At 45.4% G+C, this 13,439-nt stretch overlaps 1 protein-coding gene across 1 annotated transcript in view; it reads right to left on the bottom strand.

The window, feature by feature from the left end:
* The window catches only part of GRIA3 (glutamate ionotropic receptor AMPA type subunit 3), a 292,780-nt gene extending 288,782 nt beyond the window's left edge, over positions 1-3,998 (bottom strand). The window contains exons 1-2 of the mRNA XM_061136405.1: positions 3,811-3,998; positions 2,478-2,636 (exon numbers count right to left, since the gene is read on the bottom strand). Of these exons, the coding sequence (XP_060992388.1) occupies positions 2,478-2,636; positions 3,811-3,919 (268 nt within the window). The 5' untranslated portion in view covers positions 3,920-3,998. The remainder of the gene's footprint in view (positions 1-2,477; positions 2,637-3,810) is intronic.
* Positions 3,999-13,439: the final 9,441 nt, after the last annotated feature.

The following is a 13,439-nucleotide window of genomic DNA, read 5'->3' as shown; positions in this document are numbered from 1 at the left end:
TGCGCCATAGTGCAATCAATTGTAAGAACAGAACCAGGATCACCTGCCAGTCTCTAGTGCAAAATTAGTATTGTGTGCCGACATCTGTGTCATGTGATCTTCACTTCCAAGAGAGAAAGGCCAGGGCAAGAAATGAGATCCACCTACAGGACTTCCCTGGCCCTGTGAAACGATTGTGTTCTGCATTCAGAGACTGTCTGTCGGAGACAGCTTTGAGATCTGGCCCCCATTCAGTGATTGTGACATTCAAAGAGGACTGTTTTGGGGACCAGAGAAAATGAGTGTTCCTCCTCTGTCTTCTGAGCTATAAAGTCTGAGTATGCAACAGGCAGCGGGGTACACATCACTGGTTTCTGGAAATGTCTCCTGTGTGAGTCAGTGTGTGCATATGTGTGGACTTGGCATAACTAAGGGTAAGGTCACCTTTCTGTTTTGTCTTTCCTGTTGCCCAGTAAGCCACACCCTTTATGCCCCACTTTCAAGCCCCCAGCCATAACCTAGTCTTGTAAGCTTATAAGCTGAAGTGCTGTGGACTTAGGGTAGGGGCTTCTGATCAATTTCTTTTCCTTTCATGGTTGTTCCTTTATTGCCCTGAGAGATAAGGCATTAAGGCAACTCAACACCCAATATGGATGACTTACTGCCTGTTCTCAAACCTGAGCTTTTCACATATCAAGGATTATTTCCTGAATGCTCCTTGAGTAGGGTTCTGATGGCCCTGGGCTGGCGAGTGCCAATCTGATTTGCCCATAAAAAACAAGACCAAAACCCTTGGAAATCAGTCATTCCTGAAAAGTCAGTTAGCACTCTTTATCTCTGTCCTCATCAGTGGAAAGGCACTAAAGTGAGTTGAAATAAATGTTATTCATTATTAATAGTAATAAATCCGGGTAGTTTCATGTGTTTGGTTTTGAATCTGTTCTAATTGATACTTAGGAAGTTGCATTTGAAATGCAGCCTCTAGACAAGATCACAGTGCTGCAGGATTAAGAGTCAGATGTGTGTTGTAAGTGTGCTATAGAAGACAGGCTGGGATTACCAAAATAAGATGCAAAGTATAGACAGACATTTTGTAACTTTCACACTTAGCTGGAATTAATAAGCTCCTATTTTTGTCAATGTCAGAAAGCCAAAGAATGTCAAATACAGAGTATCTCAGAACATGTTCTTATAAGGATCTATACCTTCAGAGAAAATTTTCTTAAAGCTGATAACTGTCACCATTTCTTGCAAAGTACTTCACCTCCATCCCCTTGACCTAAGTCTTCAAGTCCAAGGAACCCATGGCCTTGGAGACCCTGTCAACAGTTTTTGGAAATCACATATCCTTTGAGGCAGAAGCATTTGAAGAATGTCATATACAAAGTTTTACCCAACCAAATATAAATATCATTTCTCCCCTGAAAGAATATCAAAAGTCAAAAATTCCCAAATACACCAGCCATAACAGCAAAACATATTTATGCCATCATCACCTTCATTGGTGTGAAAACTTTTCATGAAATAAGCTTAGATGAAGAATGATCAGTCTTTCTCATAAAACATTCCAGAAAAACCTGTGTCCAACAGGCTATTAGTCATCTGGGTTCCCGTGGCTTTACTTCTTAAAATGTCCCCTTTCCACAGGGCACAACTAGCTGTTTCAGAAGCTGCTTTGGGGCTGATGAAATTGCTCCCTTTTGATATCCAGTTCCTGCTGCAACCTCCCCCTTCCACCTTTTGCTCTAAGTTAAGAACTGTGTTGTCCTTAACCATGGGGGCAGGGAGCAAACACCACTAGGGGAGACAGAACAGAGGCAGCTTTTTCCAGAGAGTCCTCTGAGCACTTTCTCCCTTCCCATCAGTTTGCCAGGCATTCATCACTCTAATCAGTTTGCAGTCTTATCAGTTCCTATCAGAGCTCTCTCGGTAAGAAAGGTGATATTCTAGGACAGAAAGAAACCAGGGAACCCAGCCTGATCTGTCCCTCAAGGTCACTTGTCTGCAGAATTTCTCATATTTGGCTCCTACATAGCGATTGTCAAATTCAGCTCATTCTTACAGCCAGGTGCTAGCTTTAACAGTCAAGTAATGTACATCCTGAATTGATTCAATCAAGAGGCTTCTTTCTTTAATCCCATCTGAAGAAATTTCCATGAACAACTATGCTATTTTTTCCTTTTTTTCCCCCAGCCAAAGGAAAAGAAAGGTGAGGGGGTGGCGGGGGAGGGAGCGCCAGTTTAGCAGGGAGGAAAATGAAAGTTTTGCATCGAACATTATTCACGACAGAGTTTTGTGTACAGCCTTAAGTCCCTCCCTCGGCAGGATCCTCTGGCGTTCATTTCTGTCGCGTGAAACCTGAATTGACTCGTGCCCCTTGAATGTCGACTGGGGCCATCAGCCCCCGCCTCCAGCACGGACAGCAGACCCCAAGTCCCATAAGCGAAATGCAAATGAGGTCCCCAGGTCCCACAAGGAGGAAAAGCAGATCTACTTACAAGCATTAGTCACAGAAAAACTATTGGAAGAATCCAAGTGATCTACGTGGTAATTCAAATGGAAGGGCTTCTCGGTGGTGTTCTGGTTGGTGTTGTATAACTGCACAGCAAAGCGGAAAGCACTGTGCTCCTGCACCGTATTTCTCATGAAAAGTCCACCTAGAAGCAAAGGGAACTGAGATTTGGCTTGTGTCCTCCCCCCCAGGAGCGCTTAGAAATTGGGGAGCACTACGGATGGACGATACCCTCTCAGTGGTACCCGGGTGCACGACAATGATTTTGTTTTTCAACCTGTGTGTCTTTGATGACTCTTAAGAACTCGAATTTTGGCTAAGAAAAACCTAGTTTTCCTTCCGAGAGTCAGAGGAGAGGCTGGGGAAAAGGGGGGCATGGGGAAAGAGGGCCGAGGAGCCCTGCTTTGGGGGTCGGACGATGGAATCAAGAGTGGGACTTGGTTCTTTCTCAGGCGGTAGCTTCCTGTCCCCTCTTCCCTCATACCTCCCATCTCCACAAGCTGGTTCATCCTTTACTGGCGCAAAGGGAAAGGTTGGAGAGAAAAACAATTTCATTTCCCCCTGCTACTCTATCCTGTTCCCCACAGCCCCTTCCACCCCGTGACAATACAGGGGCTGGGTTCTGTAACTGGCAACAATTCGAACTTCTTGACTAGTAAATACAGGCAGAAGCCGAGAAGAACTCCCTCCCAGCGCCCGGCAGCCGGACTCCAGACAGACACAGCGGCAATTCATGAATCCGTGGGCTGCGTGACTTCGCCGCTCGCTGGCTCAGCTCCTAGTCTCACCCCTGCCTCTACCCCATCCGCCACCGACCTCGGTGGCTGCCCGGGGCTGGGGGATGCAGAGTGGGTTTCCACCTCCCCCAGCACTAGCGGGTCTCTCGAGACCCGGAGACGCGGGACGGGGCGCCCCGGACCGGGTTACGCGCCCTGGCGCAGTCAGACAGGCGGCATCACCCTGGGACAACTTGCAGCGGCGGCACGCACGCCATGGCAAAGTCCGGGGCAGCGAGCCGAAAAGCCGCGACTCTGCGCCGGGCTGCAGCCTCCCAGCCTCTTGCAGGCGTCCCCGGCTCCGCTCAGCTCGGAAAACCCGGCAGCCTACCCCAACCCCCAGCCCCAGGAGACCACCTCTCCGGTTCCCGATGCTCCCCAGACCAGCCAGCTCTCTGGGGTTCAGACCCGTGAGATTCCTGCCCGATCCCCATCCCCAGTCCCTTCCCAGGCCATGCAGGACAGGGACCCGGTAGCCGTGCCAGGGCAGCGGGCTCGGGCGCCGGAGAGCCCGGACCGACCGGCACACTGGCTCGCGCTTACCTATGCTGATGGTGTTGGGGAATCCTCCGTGAGAATGACCCAAAAGCCCCAGGACTAAAAAGAAGACCGCCCGGAGCACGCTTTGCCCCATTTTCTTCTGCCTGGCCATGCTACGCCTAGAACGAAGCTGACAAGAGCATGGGCGCAACTCGGGAGTCGTCAAAATAATAATAGAAAAAGAAAAAGAATTCGCTGGCTCTTTCACCCCCTCCCCTCAACTTGCTCTCGCTCACTCTTCCTTTCCACCCCACACTAGTCCTCCTCCTCCACCACCTCCTCTCTTCTCTCTCTCTCTCACGCTCCCCCTCTCGCTCCCTCTCGCTCCCAGGCTCTCTCACACCCCCTCCCCGCCCCCCACCTCACTTCTGTCTTCACACCAATCTGGAAGGCGGGTTCATTGGCTGCAAGCTGGGTTCGCCAAAGCGATCTCCCTCCCTATCACTAAGACAGACAGACAGACAGACAGAGAGAGAGAGAGAAGAAAAACACAAAACAAAAATGAAAAAGGCAAAACACCGGAAAACAAACCAACAAATCCCCCAAAGAAACAAAAGAGAGAAAGAGAGAGAGAGAGAAATTAAAAGAAAATCTGAGACTTTTCTCCCCAAGAAGATGGTGGGTCTAAAGAGGGGAAAAAAGAAGGAAAGAGCGAAAAGGCTCAGCGGTGGCGAATTGGGCTCTTCCAATTGGGCCGGTAGGGGGATATTGATCAAAGTTGATCTGACGTGGAATTAAAGCCGCACACCGCTTAGCTCCACTGCAAACTGCAGCCGCGGACTGCAAAGCCTCGGTGCTGGCGTTTGTCAACATGGGAGATGGAATCGATAGAAATACACCAGTCCTCACGTGGGCCAGCCTTTCAAGCTGCAGCCAGCTTTTTAAAGAAAAGAAGAAAGAAAAGCTGTATTGTCTGTGCGTTTGGAGTCTGGCTTAAAGCAGAGGGGTCTTGCGGGGGGCGGTGAGTGGTTACTCTGGAGTCTCTGTGGAGACTCGGAGAAGCAGTTCCCATCACAATGCGCCCGAAGATGCTGCGCATGCCTGGGCCATGCCGCTCAGTTTTTACAGCGGAGATCCGAGAAGGAGTGAAGAGCCCCCCAGTCACCCCCCCCCCCACCCCCACAGCTCTGGGAGGCGAGTACCTCTCCGGACCCAGGCGCAGAGCCGGGCCTACGGGGGAGGGGGGAGACGGCGGTGCTGGGCAGCGCGGGGCTGACTGCTTGGGAGGACGTAGAAAAGTCTGTGCGTGGAGGTGGTAACTAAAAGGTTAATGAAAAGGACGCTCAGTCCCAACAGTGAAGGAGGAGAGAGGTGTAGGAATGAGTTGGGATATGGTGGCTAGGAGAATTCCATGGACCAGAGGAGCCTGGTTGGCTACAGTCCATGGGTTCGCAAAGAGTCAGATCGGACTGAGTGACTTAACACACACACACGGATTGGAAGTTAAGGTTGGAGGAAACTGCCCCTAACTGCCTTGCTCCCTCGGTCTTGCCTTTTTACATAGTATCCTAGGCCCCTGAGTGATGACCCCAGAGGCCATCAATTTCCCCCCACTTCTCTTGTCTAAGGAGAGGAAAGAACCTTGGAAGTAGGCAGTGCAGTCTGGATGTCTGTTGGGGGTGGTCCCCTCCACAACATCCCTTGGACAAACAAACCTCTTAGGCTGTAGCCGCCTCTCCATAAACCCCGTTCTCCAGTGGTGAGAAAAAAGAAGCCTCCTTATCTCCGGAGTCTTTCACGCCTACCCCAGCTACTGGGGAAGGGCCGGATTTTGTCCCTCCCCACAACAGCTGTTCTTTTTTTTTTTTTTCATATCCTCTTCTCCTGGTGTACGTGGAAAATGAAACTTCCTGCCAGCCTGCAGCAAAGTGGTACACATGGGGCAGAAGATACTAAGGCAGGGCCCCAGGGCCCCAACTGGTACAATGATTAGGCCAGAACTTTGGGTTTGATGTGACATATATTGGAGCCCAGAACAGAAAGTTTTCAAACCCTTGAGCAACCAGAAAAATAGTTCTAGGCTCTTCCCAAATGTCTACCCATTCTGATAATGTAGAATCTCTTCCTATCCCACCACCCATGGAAATCTGTTGTCTCCATTTGGATGGTCCATGCAAAGAGTGAGGGAGAAACCTGGGAGTCCTAGAAGCCTAAATTTTCAGGTGGTTGGGATATTAGGACAAAAGGGTAGCAGAGAGAGGCTAGGTTGACTACTCCTTGACAAATGTGGAGTGAGAGACAGCATGGTTCAGGGACATGGACTTAGGAGACAGGTTCAGGTTCAAATCTATATTCCATCATATAGAGGCATTGTGTGACCTTGAGTGACTTTCTTAATCTGAACCCCAGTTCAGACTTTCACCTGCAAAATGGAAATAGAAATATTTCTTTCCTGATAGAGTGGTTGTAGATTAAATAAGATTAGTGGATTAAGTGGATCTAATTCATTGCCTGACTCAAATCAATAAATGTTAATTTCCAAACTCTCTTCCCTCTTTCTCATCTTTTGATAGTGCCATTTTCTCCCCCAAAGTACCCCATGCAATCAGCCTGCTCTTTCTCTACCATCCCCCAAACCTCAGACTCAGCTACCCAATTTTTGCCAATGTTCCATATCAGTCTTTCTGTTGTAGTTCCTCCAGAACCCTAGGAGACAGGACAGAATCTGGTAGATGCATCTGTACTAAGGTTCTAATGGCAGGCAGTGGCAATTTAATATTAAAAAGGACACATTTAGAGAACCTTTACTCTGTGCCAGGCACTATATGTTCCTCCTTTTAGATAACATAGTTGCATTTTAATAGGAGCCTTCAATGCTTTGGCCAAAGAAATAACTCTGATGAGGAGTTTCAGGTTGATTTCAGGTGGATAGACAGCATATTTTGGACAGAGGTGGGGTTGGGGGCAGCTTTGAGCACACCTCACTTTACTCCTGAAGGCCTCCATGTCCCCAGCCCTGCTTGGCTGACACTGGGCATCAGTGGATGAAGAGAATTGTGGCCATCTTTAGCCATTTGGCTGGAAGAGTAATGGGGTGGGTCAGTAAGGAAAGATGAGAGGAAGAAAGGCATCTCAGTGCCTCTGCACTTGAAAATTCTCCATTGAATTCATCTCTGTAAATGGCACCCATCCCTTCCATTTTCAGTCTCCCCTCTCCACTACCTTTTTTCCTCTCTTTCATCTGCTGCCACTCTTTCAACTTTTCACTGTCAGTGGCAGCTGTTGGCAGAATTGGACTAGTCGCATCTGAGCCAGCAGGGACACAGTGGTGCACTAGGCATATTGCTGTTGGTGGAAAAGCCTACTTAATATGTGTGAATTCTTTTGCAATTGATCCCTATCCAAGAAAGCAGTGAGACCCTATTTGAACTTCATCTCTGGTTTTCCAGTGAGGAGCTAGAGATTGCATTAGCAGCATCGTAGCCACCAGAAGTTGCCAACAAAGCTCCCAAACCAGCTCTCCCTCTGTGGTTGAGATATCCCTGCTGCACTCAGGATGACCTGCCAGTCTCAGGACCCAAGGCTGCACTCTTAAATGAGCTCTATGATGCAGTTTAAGCAGCAAGAAAATAATTCGTTGCAGTTCTTATTGAGAAGCTGTTCTGTATTCTTTCATGACATGGTTAGTCAGGTGCAGTCACAAGAGGGGACATAGGAAAAGCACAGGAAAACAAAGTTTATTATCCTTACAGGTCCTAGAGAAACTGTCAATATGCCATACAAGAGGACCACATTGTGGGGTACGCAAGGAATGGGCTCAACCAAGGAAGTGGGGAGATGAGGTAGAGACCAGAACAGAGGCCTGGGGAAAGTATATTTATTGGGGTTCAGAATATACAAATACACACACACACACACACACACACACACACACAGCCAGTATGCTGCAGTCCATGGGGTCACAAAGAGTCGGACATGACTGAGTGACCAGATAACAACAAATATATAAGCAAAAGGGCATTTCATTGGTATATTTTAAGGACATTAGGTGACAGTCAAGTACCACACTGGCACACCTGGTCACCTGGCAGGGGGCTCATGGCCTGATTTTGGGGATGTTGGGGCAGCAAATGAAACATGAAGTTCTAAAATTTATAATACAAAAGTGAAAATAGTGGAGAAGGAAATGGCAACCCACTCCAGTATTCTTGCTTGGGAAATCCCAGAGACAGAGGAGTCTGCTAGGCTACTACAGTCCATGGGGTCCCAAAAGGGTCAGATACAACTTAGCGACTCAGCAACAACAAACAACAATGGCAGTTCTAGCCAATATGTGAGAACACAAAAGTTATAAGGAATTGGGGGCTGGGGCTGAAACAAAAGTCCTATTGTTTACAGATGTGGATGTCTATTTAGAAAAACCAAAATAAGCTGCAGGTGAATATTAAAGAAAAAAAAAGCAAAAGTGAAAATAAATAGTACTTCCCTGTTGAGATTTCTGTTTCAGAATTGGGATGGGGCACTTGGGTAAGCAAAAAGAAATGTCAGCTACTGGAATTTGGGGATGGAGTCTATATCGTACATTAAACTTCATACTTACTAACTGGATATTTTAAAATAAGAAAAATAATGATGAAAATCATTCTGATTCCTTAGAAGGAAATTGCTCTACTCTTTATAAAGTTAATGAAACCAAGATGCTATATCCCTTGCCTAATAGAAAGATAATTTTCTCACTGTTTGACTTGAAACTTTGATTTCTTCAACAAACGTTTGACCACCTGCTATATGACAGGCTCTTCTAGGCACTGGGAATTTAAGGAAGCAAGACAGTTTCTGCTTTCAGTGAATTTCAAGTTCAGAGAGGAGCAGATGTATTCATTGGGAATGGCAATCTAACAGGATAAGTGCTGTGAAAACAGTAAGTACCAGCTACCCATGGCAGTACAGAGGAAGGTGTTTAAATGTCTGAAACAAAGTATCGATACTTCCCTTGTCCTAGATTCAATGCCATGCATCTAAAAAGAGAAGCTAGAACAACATGATTTCTAAGGTTCTATGATTCTATGTTGTTCCTTGTTCAGCAGCTAAGTCATGTCTGACTCTGTGACCCCATGGACAGCAGCATGCCAGGCTTCCCTGTCCTTCATCATCTCCCAGAGTTTGTTCAAACTCATGTCCATTGAGTTGGTGATGCTATCTAACCATCTCATCTTCTGTCACCCCCTTCTCATCCTGCCCTCAATCTTTCCCAGCATCAGGGTCTTTTCCAATAAGTGGGCTCTTCCCATCAGGTTGCCAAAGTATTGGAGCTTCAGCATCAGTCCTTCCAATGAATAGTCAGGACTGATTTCCTTTAGGATGGACTGGTTGGATCTCCTTGCAGTCCAAGGGACTCTCAAGAGTCTTCTCCAACACCACAGTTCAAAAGCGTCAATTCTTCTGCACTCAGCTTTCTATATAGTCCAATTCTCACATCCATACATGACTACTGGAAAAACCATAGCTTTGACTAGATGGACCTTTGTTGGCAAAGTAATGTCTCTGCTTTTTAATTTGCTGTTTTGGTTTGTCATGGTTTTCCTTCCAAGGAGCAAGTGATTTTTAATTTCATGGCTGCAGTCCCCGTCCGCAATGATTTTGGAGCCCGAGAAAATAAGATCTGTCACTATTTCCAATTTTTCCCCTTCTATTTATCATGAAGTGATGGGACCAGATGCCATGATCTTAGTTTTTTGAATGTTGAGTTTTAAGCCAGCTTTTTCACTCTCCTCTTTCACCCTCATCAAGAAGCTCTTTAGTTCTTCACTTTCTACCATTACAGTGGTATCATCTATGTATCTGAGGTTGTTGATATTTCTCTGGCAACTTTGATTCCAGCTTGGGATTTATCCAGTCCAGCATTTCACATGATGTAGTCTGCATAGAAGTTACGTAAGCAGGGTGACAACATACAGCCTTGACGTACTCCTTTCTTAATTTTGAACCAGTCCATTGTTCCATGTCTGGTTCTAACTGTTGCTTCTTGACCTGCACACAGGTTTCTCAGGAGGCAGGTGAGGTGGTCTGGTATTCCTGTCTCTTTAAGAATTTTCCACAATTTGTTGTGATCCACACAGTCAAAGGCTTTAGCATAGTCAATGAAACAGAAGTAGCTATTTTTCTGGAATTCCCTTGCTTTCTCTTCTGATCCAGTGGATGTTGGCAATTTGATCTCTGGTTCCTATGCCTTTTCTAAATCCAGGTTGAACATCTGAAAGTTCTTGTTCATGTACTGCTGAAGCCTAGCTTGAAGGACTTTGAGCATTACCTTGCTGGCATGTGAAGTGAGCGCAATTGTGTGGTAGTTTGAACATTGTTTGGCATTGCACTTCTTGAGATTAGAATGAAAACTGACATTTTCCAGTCCTGTGGCCACTGCTGAGTTTCCAAATTTGCTGACATATTGAGTGTAGCCCTTTAACAGCATCATCTTTTAGGATTTGAAATAGCTCAGGTGGAATTCCATCACCTCCACTAGCTTTGTTCATAGTGATGCTTCCTAAAGCCCACTTGACTTCACATTCCGGAATGTCTGGCTCTAAGTGAGTGATCACACCATCGTGTTTATCTGGGTCATTAAGACATTTTTTGTATAGTTCTTCTGTATATTTTTGCCACCTCTTCTTAATCTCTTTTGCTTCTGTTAGGTCCTTACCATTTCTGTCATTTATTGTGCCCATCCTTGCATGAAATGTTCCCTTGAAATCTCCAATTTTCTTGAAGAGCACTCATCTCCCATTTTATTGTTTTCCTCTATTTCTTTGCATTGTTCACATAAGAAGTCTTCCTTATCTCTCCTTGCTACTCTCTGAAACTCTACATTCAGTTGGGTATATTTTTCTCATTCTCCTTTGCCTTTTGCTTCTCTTTTTTTCTCAGCTTTTTGTAAAGCCTCCTCAGGCAACCACTTTGCCTTCTTACATTTCTTTTTCTTTGGGGGATGGTTTTGGTCACTGCCTTCTGTACAAACCTCCGTCCATAGTTCTTCAGGCACTCTACCAGATCTAATCCCTTGAATCTGTCACCTCCACTGTATAATCATAAGGGGTTTCATTTAGGTCATACCTGAATGGTCTAGTGGTTTTCCCTGCTTTCTTCAATTTCAGCCTGAATCTTGCAATAAGGAGTTCATGATCTGACCACAGTCAGCTCCCGGTCTTGTTTTTGCTGACTGTATAGAGCTTCTTCATCTTCAGCTGCAAAGAATATAATCAGTCTGACTTTTGTACTGACCATCTGGTGATGTTTATGTGTAGAGTTGTCTCTTGTGTTGCTGGAAGAGGGTGTTTATATGACCAGTGCATTCTCTTGGCAAAACTCTCTTAGCTTTTGCCCTGCTTCATTTTGTACTCTAAGACCAAACTTGTCTGTTACTCCAGGTATCTCTTGACTTCCTACTTTTGCATTCTAATCCCCTGTGATGAAAAGGACATCTGTTTTTGGTGTTAGTTCCAAAAGGTCTTGTAGGTCTTCCATAGAACCAGTCAGCTTCAGCTTCTTCTGCATTAGTTGTTGGGGCATAGACTTGGATTACTGTGATGTTGAATGGTTTGTCTTAGGAAAAAACCCAGATCATTCTGTCATTTTTGTGATTGCACCCAAATGCTGCATTTTGTGAGCATTGTCTCACATAACTGGAAGGGACATAGGTAGGGCTGGCTTGAATTTTGTTTTGTTGTTTAATTTTTGGCTGCAGTGGCTCTTCATTGCTTTGCACAGGCCTTCTCTAGTTGTGGTGAGTGGGGGTTACTCTTCAGTCTGATACATGGGCTTCTTACTGCAATGGCTTCTCTTGTTGAGGGGCAAAGGGTCTAAGGTGCAAGGGTTTCAGTAGTTGTGGAATACAGGCTCATTAGTTGTGGCACACAGGCTTAATTGCTCCATGGGATGTGGAATCTTCCCAGACTAGGGACCAAACCTCTGTCCCCTGCATTGGCATGCAGATTCCCATCCACTGTGCCATCAGGGAAGTCCTGGCTTGAGGTTTGATTGGACTCAGTAGGTCAAAATTTTTATCAAAGACCTGATTTCTTTTCTTCTCTCCTTTCTGCTTCCCACATGATGACAAAAATGTCTATAGTATTTCTTGTCTTTATATCTGCATCACAGCTTTTTATATCCTTGGTTCAAAATGAGTCACATGACCATTCATGATCTAATCCTGTGACCTAGCAATGTCATTCTTAGCCCACATAAACCAGTCATCATGGCATGGTGGGTTATGCCCCATCCATAATGCTGAGATTAGGGAATAGAGTCATTCCTCCCCACCCCTCACCATACCACATGATTGATACACAGTAGGAGGAGGGAAAGATGGAGGTTGGAAAACAACCACAATAATCCCTAAAATCTCTATTTTCCAAAGTCCTCTGAGACTTGTGAGTGGTAATTATTTTACATGAAATGTCTTCAGGGCCCTGATGACTTGCTGAAATGGTCTTGTTTTTGGTCCATTAGACATAGACTGCTCAATGGTGAGATCCTTCTGTTATTTTGATAGTTCGGTCCCCTAAATTCAGTTCATGATGCATCTGCCTGCTATTTAATTCTTCTCTTAAGAGAATCATGTTATATTGAGTGTCCAGGGTAAGAAACTGTTATAGAAGTAATTTCTTTGCCTAAGGGTAGAGGCAAATAGGCTTCCAGGTCTTTTCAGATAGTGACCTACTGACTCGTCTCTGTGTCCTTCTCAGGGTAAGCAGAGGTTTAGGGTGATACTCCACAGACTGTGAAACTGAAGAATCAGAGAGGTTTAGTGAACAGCCCAAGGTCACACAGCCAAGTGTGTGTGTTGGGGAATGGAGTTTCTTAGCCCCCTAGGGCTTTATCCACCAGACCAGAGTCTCCTTCATGCTGTGAGAGAATTGAATCATAACGAATATATTCCACTGGGATGGGTACATCTTTGCAAATAATTATCCCCTGGTGGGTTCTGAATGGGCTTGAAAACTGCAGATGGAAATCACTTGGCTTCAGGACTCCAGCTTCTCACAAAGTCACATTCTTATAAGCGGCAACGTCTCTCTGATGGGAAGTGTAAATTTATTGAGAATTATTCCAGGTTACCTCCAAAAGATGATATTGTTGACATTTTTATTAATGTATACTTTTTTTTTAACCCTCTGGGAAGGTTAGAAACCATCACTGTGAAATAAATAGCCTAGCCAAGTTCGGTGGAAATAACCCCCAACCTAAAACTGATTTTGCATCCCAGTCATAGTTGGGAAAGAGTTGCATATTTGAGATTTTTTATTGAGAAATTCTGGGTGCCAATTGGTTGAGGAGTTATGCTTTTATACTCAGCTGGAAAAGTTTTCATCTTTTGGAATACTTATGAAAATTAGACCACCAGACCACCTTACCTGCTTCCTGAGAAATCTGTATGTAGGTCAAGAAGCAACAGTTAGAACCAGACATGGAACAATGGACTGGTTCCAAATTGGGAAAGGAGTATGGCAAGGTTGTATATTGTCACCCTGCTTATTTAACTTATATGTAGAGTACATCATGAGAAATGCCAGGCTGAATGAAGCACAAGCTGAAATCAAGATTGCCAGGAAAAATATCAATAACCTCAGATCTGCAGATGACACCACCCTTATGGCAGAAAATGAAGAGGAACTAAAGAGCCTCTTGATGAAGGTGAA

The sequence above is a fragment of the Dama dama genome, chromosome X, assembly GCF_033118175.1.
Source record: "Dama dama isolate Ldn47 chromosome X, ASM3311817v1, whole genome shotgun sequence".
Classification (NCBI taxonomy): domain Eukaryota; kingdom Metazoa; phylum Chordata; class Mammalia; order Artiodactyla; family Cervidae; genus Dama; species Dama dama.
The sequence above is the reverse complement of the archived record's forward strand: the minus strand, read 5'-3'. Positions and strand labels throughout refer to the sequence as shown.